The sequence below is a fragment of the Poeciliopsis prolifica genome, unplaced genomic scaffold (assembly GCF_027474105.1).
Source record: "Poeciliopsis prolifica strain line A6 unplaced genomic scaffold, Auburn_PproV2 SCAFFOLD037, whole genome shotgun sequence".
In the NCBI taxonomy this organism is placed as follows: Eukaryota; Metazoa; Chordata; class Actinopteri; order Cyprinodontiformes; family Poeciliidae; genus Poeciliopsis; species Poeciliopsis prolifica.
The window spans coordinates 5,586,585-5,595,339 of NW_026562412.1; the positions used below are offsets into that span (position 1 = coordinate 5,586,585).

At 35.3% G+C, this 8,755-nt stretch overlaps 1 protein-coding gene across 3 annotated transcripts; it reads right to left on the bottom strand.

Annotated features, from left to right (window-relative positions):
- Positions 1 to 698: 698 nt before the first annotated feature.
- Positions 699 to 8,719, bottom strand: atxn3 (ataxin 3). Of its 3 annotated transcripts, none has more exons than XM_055053302.1 (11): positions 8,637 to 8,719; positions 7,151 to 7,315; positions 7,005 to 7,049; positions 6,833 to 6,918; positions 6,688 to 6,754; positions 6,528 to 6,615; positions 5,622 to 5,751; positions 5,401 to 5,552; positions 4,377 to 4,515; positions 4,236 to 4,288; positions 699 to 4,032 (listed from the first exon to the last, which is right to left on the bottom strand). In XM_055053302.1, the coding sequence occupies exons 1-11, from the start codon at positions 8,679 to 8,681 to the stop codon at positions 3,980 to 3,982; spliced, it is 1,023 nt and encodes a 340-aa protein (XP_054909277.1). In that variant the 5' UTR covers positions 8,682 to 8,719; the 3' UTR covers positions 699 to 3,979. The 3 variants fall into 3 exon arrangements, with proteins under 3 accessions (XP_054909277.1, XP_054909276.1, XP_054909275.1); XM_055053301.1 differs by having other exon boundaries at positions 5,401 to 5,555; XM_055053300.1 differs by having other exon boundaries at positions 5,401 to 5,751.
- Positions 8,720 to 8,755: the final 36 nt, after the last annotated feature.

The window sequence follows — 8,755 nt, forward strand, 5'->3', positions numbered from 1 at the left end:
TTAGTTTTGTCTTATTTCAAGTGTACTAACCTACAAGTAACTCTTCAGCAAGAAATGAGAGCTTGATTTAAGTAATTCCTTAATATTGATTGATAAGTAAAATAGTAAAATTATTATTAAAATATTCTGGTTGCACCACTGCACCTGATATTACTATTTATCATAGTGGGTTTGCCTCAAAGATAACCAACTTATCTGCAACTTCAGATGGGAATTATCCAGTTTCAGTATTTTTGGCAGGTATTTTGTTACTGCATAAAAATGAATGCTCACAAATTGCCCCATTAAATAAAATATCAAAATTTTACTTATTTGTTAAGTAGGAACAATATCTGCAAAGCCAATTTCTGCCAAAATAAAAGCCCAACCGGAAGTAATAAATTTGACTTTCAAAGTCGTTAATATGAGATTTAAAGTCAGAATTATGAGTTAATTATTTTGACTATATAAGTCATAATTTTGACTTTTTCCCTAATGCTGTTACCGTAATTCACCATGTATTTGTGAAGCGAATCTTTAACAGAAGCTAACATAGTCTGATTTGTGTCTTATCTGCTGTTGCATCCCTTGTCATGACTTTAAATCTGATAATTATGACTTTTAATCTCTTAATTTAACTTCTTAATGGACTTTTATTTTTTGATTATGGCAGAAATGGGCTTCCGTAGTCACATGTCACAATAAAAACGCAGCAAACAGTGAGTTAATATCACTTTAATCTTGCAACACTGACAATTATATTAACTGAAAGAATGTGTATCGCAACATGAAACAAACACAACAGAAGTGATTGAAAACAATGCAAAATTAGAAAAAAAAACAGGTTTTATACTCTGACACAAGTGCATTTAAAATGAAAAAAATACAGCCAATCCTGACAAGCAACAGTGAAAACATCACATCTGCACAGCATGTTCTTTACTTTGCATGACCTCCAAACTTGTTCTTGTGTCCAGATGTCGTGACTCTTAACAAACGGTTTTAATGTGGTCTGTTCAGGAAAAAACAGCCTGATAAAACTCAGCATGGTTATAGTTTTAGACCAGCAATAAACTACAACATAGTTTCCAGACCTGCCAAATGTTTCTGATGTTTGATTTCTCAGCTTAACAGATTGAGGAGTTTAATAATTAGTTATAAACACATGACGTTCAAGGACTTTGGCAACCTCAATAATAACCGATGTATCAGTGAAAGGCAGTTAAAACCAGATATGAAACCAAATCAAATCCGTCTTTTACTGTTTTAGGTCAGTTAGGAAAACCACATTTATTTCTACTTGCTACATAATTCAATTATTTAAGCAATTTGGAAAATCCCAGAAGCATCTGTGAGCTTACTTTGCAACATTTAAGCCACCAGGAAGCACAACTACATAAGCATTTTAAGGCAAACGTTCTGCTTCCTTATGTGACTCCAGGAGAAAATAAAACCCAATGAAGAAAGCGACTTGCGGATCTCAAAACGTCTGGTTTTATCATTCGGTACGATTTCCAGATGTTATTTTGTCAAACGTTGCATAAAAATATCCAGCATTCATCATAATTAGGCAGAAGTCGGGTTCTATAATCTGGAGAGTCGTGTAATCTGGTAATATTTGTGACTGAAGCTGTTATGAAAGTATAAACAGAATTTAACAACATGGGCTGGAAGAAGTAATTCCTCCAAAAGCAACACGAAAAGCCAGATTACAGTTTGACATGTCTGTATATTTTGACATATTGGAGGAAAAGGGGAAAGATTCAGATATAATCCCAACATGTGGTGGGATTTTTTTACATTTTTTTTGTTGGCGGAGGGACCGGTGCGCTTCACACAGATGGCACCATGTTGAATTCTCAAAGCAAAAAGACACCAGAAAATAAAACTGCAAGAAGTTTTGGTGAAAACGAGACAAAAACTAACTTACAAGTAACTTTTTTTAAGACATAGAAGCTTTTTTTCCCCCCCTAGTCAATAATTATTGAATATTGATTAAAAAAATTATTTCTCAAAAGGAGACTTTCGTCATGTTATAGAAAACTTTGCTAGTGGAAACAGCACTTTTTCCATTAGAAAATTGACTTAGAACAAGCTCCAATATCTTAAAATAATATTTTTTTAGCTAGTTTTGTTTTATTTTAAGTGTGATACAATGTTTGCACAGGAAGGTTGAAAAATATACTTGGTAATATTTTGTGTTTGTGGGTTTTCCAAATGGACAACACCTCAAAAACACAAAATATTCCCAAGTATTTTTGTCTAGTTTCAACTGAAAATATTGAATTCCACTGGAAATGAGACAAAACTATCTTATAAGTAACTTTTCTACAGGTAACATTGGACATGGGATATTTTTTGGTCAAGCCAATAATTACTGAATATCGATTAAAAAAATTATTAGTTAACTTATAACAAGACATTTTCTCCAGGGTGTAAAAACTCACAGTGGAACCAGTACTTTTTCATTAACATAAAGAAATTATTGTCTTAAACAATAGTTTCTTCTGTATCTTAAAAGTATTATTTTAAAGTTAGTTTTGTCTTATTTGAAATTTGCTGAAGAAATTAAAGAAAAAATAAGATTTTGTGAAAAACACAAAACATTACCAAGTATTTCTAGACTGGTTTCTACTGCAAATACCTTAATACACTTGAAATAAGACAAAAATAATTTAAAAGTAACTCTAGCTAGAAATAGGAGCTTTTTAAAATAAATAACTCTTTGATATTGATTGAGTAAAGTCCAAGTTCCACTGACAGATTATTTCACTTACAACTAGACATTTTTCTCATGCTAAAAGTGAGAATTAGTACATTTCCATTAACATTAAGGAATTATTTACTCTAAAAGAAAAAGTGCTTTATATTGTTAAATAGTTACTTGTAAGTTGGTTTCAAGTAAAATATTTGCTCTACAAACTAGACAAAAACACTTAGGATTTTGTATGTTTGCTGTGTTGATTCAGGATAAGAAAACATTTGATTCCTGATTTCAGTGCCATAGAAAATATTTCTATGTTGAGAAACTTCTTAGATGAAAATAGATACTGAAATATCTCGTTATTGTTGCATTTAGGAAATAGTTTTTGTCCCAAATGACCTAAAAGATAAAAGATTTGATGAAATTATAACATCTGGTTTCAACTTTATGCTACTTAGATGGTCAAATTTGTGCAAGTAGTTTGGTAGCTGTATAATCTAAATAATAATATAACAAAGTATTTTCTTCTTAGCTCACTAAGTGCTTTATGTGAAATTCTAATGGAACATTGTAGAAAAAACTGTCCACACTGGACCCTTGTATTTGTTTAATGTCTACTCGTACATTTAAAGAAAGGAATAAAGTGAAAACATTGAAGATGAACTGTGTTCTGGGAATAAAACTATCACTCAGATCAGGAATAAACAATCCACAGACGTTAGTGTTTCAGACCAAAAGACACTTTGGTGCGGTGAGAAATTGATGGATTATTTCAGACTATAAAGGAGTTGTGATGGATTAGGCCTCCTAATCATTTCTTTGTTCCACAAACCAAACGCGGGAGAGTTTGTCATCGCCTTTTTCTGTCCATAACATTGGTCTCGTATGGCTTTCATAGAATGCCTCTTACTTTTTTTTTCCTTTTAACCTCCAACTCTTGCATGTTTTTTTTTGTCTTTCCTGGTCTTCCTAAAAAAAAACAAAAAAAAACAGAAGAACTGGAATAAAAAAAAAAAACTGTATACAATAGAAAAGAAGGCGCCATGGTAAAAAAGGCAATTGCAATCTTGGATTTACTGCATCATGAGTCCGCTGGAGCCCGAGCGCTTCACCCAGTCGCACCAAAGTGCTGCCTCTTCTTCTCGTCTCTGTGGTCAGTCAGTGAACCAACACAGGAAACCGTGTCCTTGCGTCCTTATGTTTGCATATGCAAAAGGTTAGAGGAGGGAGCGAAGCTCCCCCCAGGCAGGGGTTCCAGTCCAGGCCGCTGGTAAACAACACAAACTTTTCACAACTTCACTGGCTGGACTCTTGCTGTTGGTCTTCCTCTGAGCCGGTGTTTGCTGATCCTGGGTAAAGTCGTGGCTTCAGGTTAATATTTAATGACACTCATTGCATTAAACTGCCTCTAGAATACAGGAAAAGTCTTAAGATTGGGAAAAGAAGCTGAACGTGTTCGTGTTTCAAATTAGCTGTTGATTAAGGGTGATTTCACACCAGATTGGGGACTAAAGGTCTCAACATTTTAATGATGCAAAGCGAGTTTTCTCACCTGGATTTGTGTCTGGCTGTTGGGGAATGTTTGGCTGAGCTTGTTGCTGCTGCCTAAAACAAGAATCAGAGGAAGTTTGACTCTAAAACTTGTTCTTTAAATCCTCTCTTAGGAGGAGATGAAGAGTCTGCTTCATCCTACCGTTCAAAGTAGGCCTGTCTCCTCTTCCTCAGCTCCTCCGCTGTCAGCGTCTCGCTCTGGACTTTTGGTCCTTCATCAGCGCTGCTGGACTTCACACCTAAAACCTCGCACTCCGAAGACGAGTTGCTCATCACGGCTCCTGAAAAACATGGAAGAGAGAGGGAGAAAGTGTAAGAATATGTTGAAATGTTCAAACTATTTTTATTGTCTTTGTGCATCTCCAGATGTAAACTCCCAGAGATCAATAATAAAGTTTGCTCTGAAATGATGGTAGCTATCTTTAAAGCATGCAGCGTTTAAATGTGAAGCAAAAACAAAAAAAGGAAAGGAGGTGAGATGGAAAAAAGGAAGTAAAGAAGGAAGGAGAGAAACTGAAAGCTGGACACAAAGAAGGAAAGATGAGAAAGTTAAGAAAAGAAAAAATGATTAGAAACAAACCAGGAATAGAAATGGAGGGATAGAAAAAGAAAACAAGGAATAAACAAAAGACAGAGACAAAAAGACAATGGAAGGAAAAGAAAAAACAGAAGGAAAAGAGGCAAACTAAGAAAAACAAAAGAAAAAGAAACAAGAGAGAAACAGAAAAATAAAAGGCAAAGACACAAGATGGAAAGAGAGGAAGAAGGAAAGAAACAAGCAGAGAAATGAATGATAAATGAAGACAGTAACAAAAAAAGAACAAGACAAAAAAACATTAAAAAATGAAGACACAGAAAGATAGACATGAGGATGAAAAATTTAAGAAGAAAGGAAGGAAACATTTAGGTAGCCGGATGGGAATGGACTTTTGGTACAATAATATTTTTTCTTTATTTTCAAAGATCTAAAAGTCAAGTATTCAACTTTTTCAGTTGATCAGACCGAGTATTGATTTAGTTTGGATTTATTTTCTGTTCCTTCACTCCGTTTTGTTACTTTAACAGTAGAAAACCCTGGTAATGCTTCTGTTTTATTACCCTTTCCCACGTCTTCAGCATCATAAAGGCGAATGTGTGGCGATAAATAACTCCATTAATCCCTTTACCCTGCATGCTGAGCTGAATGGCTCTCCGAACGTCGGCCTCTTCGTCCTCCACATCCATGTCCTGCCTGCTGAGCGCCAGAGCTCTCTTCAGCTCCTCGTCCTCGTCCTCCACAACAAAACCCACGTCCGTCTGCGCCTGAGAGGCCGACATCCTGCTGGCAGAAAACACCGGGGTGAGCGGTTCTTTTGGATCGGGACGCCGGCGTGCTGCGGAGACGTACCTCATGCTGGTCTGGGCCTCGTCCTCCCCGATGAGTCTGGGCCGCTGCTGCTGGTGGACCCGCATGATCCCCAGGATCTGCTCCGCCTCGCACTCGGGGAGATTTCCCCGGATTACAAATATGGAATAACCTGCAGAAATACGGATTTAATATTTCTAATCTGAACTCAACATGTGAGAGAATTTATCAGGATCCACACAGTAAAATTCAAATGTTACAAAGTCAATTTACGATTCCAGCACCAAAATAAACAAATGAACTAAAAAAGATTATAGTTTCAATTTGTGATTATATGATAATTATTACTGTTATTAAAATGATTTGTGATCATATTCTACAGTCGACAGCAGCGACAGAGTAAGCTAAAATATAACAAAATTCTATGTTTTGAAATGTCTCTGAAATGAACAAAACATACATTTTACACAAAAACTCCCAGATTTTCAATAGTTTTGCTTAAATAGTAATATTTAAAGTATAACATGATCAATAAGTCTTTGAGGAATTGGGAAACTGTATATTCATTAAAGTGAAACAATCCAAACAAATTGTGTTAAGGTTAATAAGCTTCGAGCTCAAATTAAATGTTCAAACACAAATAAAGTTACAAAATAATTCTCAAAAATGTTCTAAGTTTTCTGGCATTTAGTAAATAGAAATAATTTTAGCAATTCTACAAAACCTTAAACAAGAAATGTTTTGACTTATTTAACTTCAGACAGCGAGAAAAATGTCTTTATATTCTGTCTGAAAATATCTGGTTCAAATTCAGACTTTTAATAAAACAACAGAGTGCATTTTATTGCTAAACTGTGCACATTCAAAGACTTTGTACAGAAATCAACACTTTTCAAACCCTGAAAACACTTGCAAGGATTTCGCACTCCTGATTTATTTTATCTGTACCTTCCTGTTGCAGCTGTGCGAGGAATAGTGCTAAATACGTGTCCGATATCAACTCCGGTCCAGTCAGCAGTGAATTCAGGTTGAACCACTGCAATGAAATCAGAGTCTCTGGTTAAATGCATCAACTGGAGTTATTAAAAACTAAAAGGCGGCGTCATACCTGCTGTCCCAGTTTGCGTATGGTAAACCAGTGCTCCTTATAGTTGCAAATGAAAGCTTTTTCATTTCTAAAACATAAAAGATGGCGTCAGTTTCGCCTGAAATGTCGGTTTTAATTTTTTCACAGCTCACTGACGGCACCTTACATCGGGTTTATCATCAGCCTTTGATACTCTGGACTGTTAAAAAGGATCAGCTCCAAGCCCCACACCCGCAGAGCGTTACTAATAACCTGTAGCGACCAGCAGATAAACGGGAGCTAAACCATCTGAAGTCAGGACTTTACATTTACTGGCAAGGAGGGATTTAAAGACGTACTTGTATCGAGAAGAATCCACTGTCATCCATGTTCCCTGAGGGTTGCTGTAAACACAAAAATACAACATTAAGAATGATTTGAAGCTAAAATATGTAGCTTTTCTAATATATTTTATATATTATGCTACATTTTGTCCTCTAGTCACCTGTAAAAATGTCCGGTACTCCTCACTGGCCATGCCGCCCTCAGCCATCCTCATCCTCTCCTCTTCATCCAGCTGGTGAGCAATGGAGGACAGATCCACAGGGGTGAAGTACTCCCCCTGCAGGAGATTGTTCAAGCAGTGCTGGGCACACAGGGAGCCCTCTTGCTGCAAAACAAAAATATTGTTGTTTTGAGACAATTCCAAAGTAATATAATGGCATTACAATGAAAGAACACATTCTCAAAGATCGATAAACTTTAAGTTCTAATCAACACTTAACACTGGAAGACATTTTAAATATCCAAAAATAAATAAAACTAAATAGTGAATTATGAAGTTTCTGGATTTCAGTGAAACTAACAGTGGAATTAAAACCATCTTTAAACATTAAATAATTCAAAATTCTGTATAATAGAGAGAATCTGAAACTTAAAAAATTTGTTGCAAATTTTCTGTATTAAAACTAATTTCATTTAGTCTTTTTTTTATATATATCAAATGAAAGTAGATTTATTAGCAGCAAAGTTGTTTCTATTGTAAGAAAATGTTTGCAGCTGTGATGAACAGGCCACTTTTTTTTGTTATCATTCTTTAATTTTATTTTGGTGCCACACAAAATCACTCGGAGGGCCACAAATGGCCCCTGGTCCGCACTTTGGACACCAATTATCTCGATATATTATGTTGTTGATTTAGCATTATTAGCATCGATATTATCTTAATTTTTTTTGTTAGCACTATTAGAGCTACTCTTAGTAATAATTATACTTGTTGGGAATATCGTAAGCACATTGAATTTTGCATTAATAAAGAATCAGAGGACAATGAAAAGTAAGAGGATAAATGATCAAATTCAACCAATCAGTTCACTTTAACATAAAGTGCTCAAAAGAAGTTAAAAATACACACAACCACATATTAAAAACGAGCAAACAAATACAGACAGCACAAATGATAATAAAATATAACTAAAGGGCAGAGAAAAATCTACCTTCATAGATTCAAAAAGAGACTTTAAAAAGGTGCACCAGTTTAAATTGTTACATTTATTCTATCAGTAAACACAGGATACACCATTTTGAAACGTAGTGATTAGGATTTTAAGTCATAGTAACTGATCAATCAACACAGTATAAATTATAAACATCCAGTTTAGTTTTAAAATCAAACTAATCAAAAACATCAAATTAGTGGTTTTACTCCACAGCGACAGCACATCGCTTCATTAATGCAACTTTCATTACTAATAAAATTACAATTCGGGAACCTCAAATAATTAGTTTTAAGCTGTTAAAACAATCTGAAAACAAACTTTTCAGTCTTTCTTGTTAGCTTGTGGGCTAGCAGTTAGCATTCAGAACAAACAACAACACCACAGCTCAGCTAGCAGCGGCAGCTACCTGCTGCTAAACTGACACAGACACTCATACGACGAGTTGCAGTCAACATTTACAGATAAGCGACTCCGATTAAATATGTTACCTACTTTCTCATGAAATATGGAATCCATATTCAGCTTTCTGTCAAACATTCAACTCTGACCTCCACCTCTTCCGCATTCATCAGCTCAGCGACAGGAGACAATCTTTACTGGCGCCCCCTGGT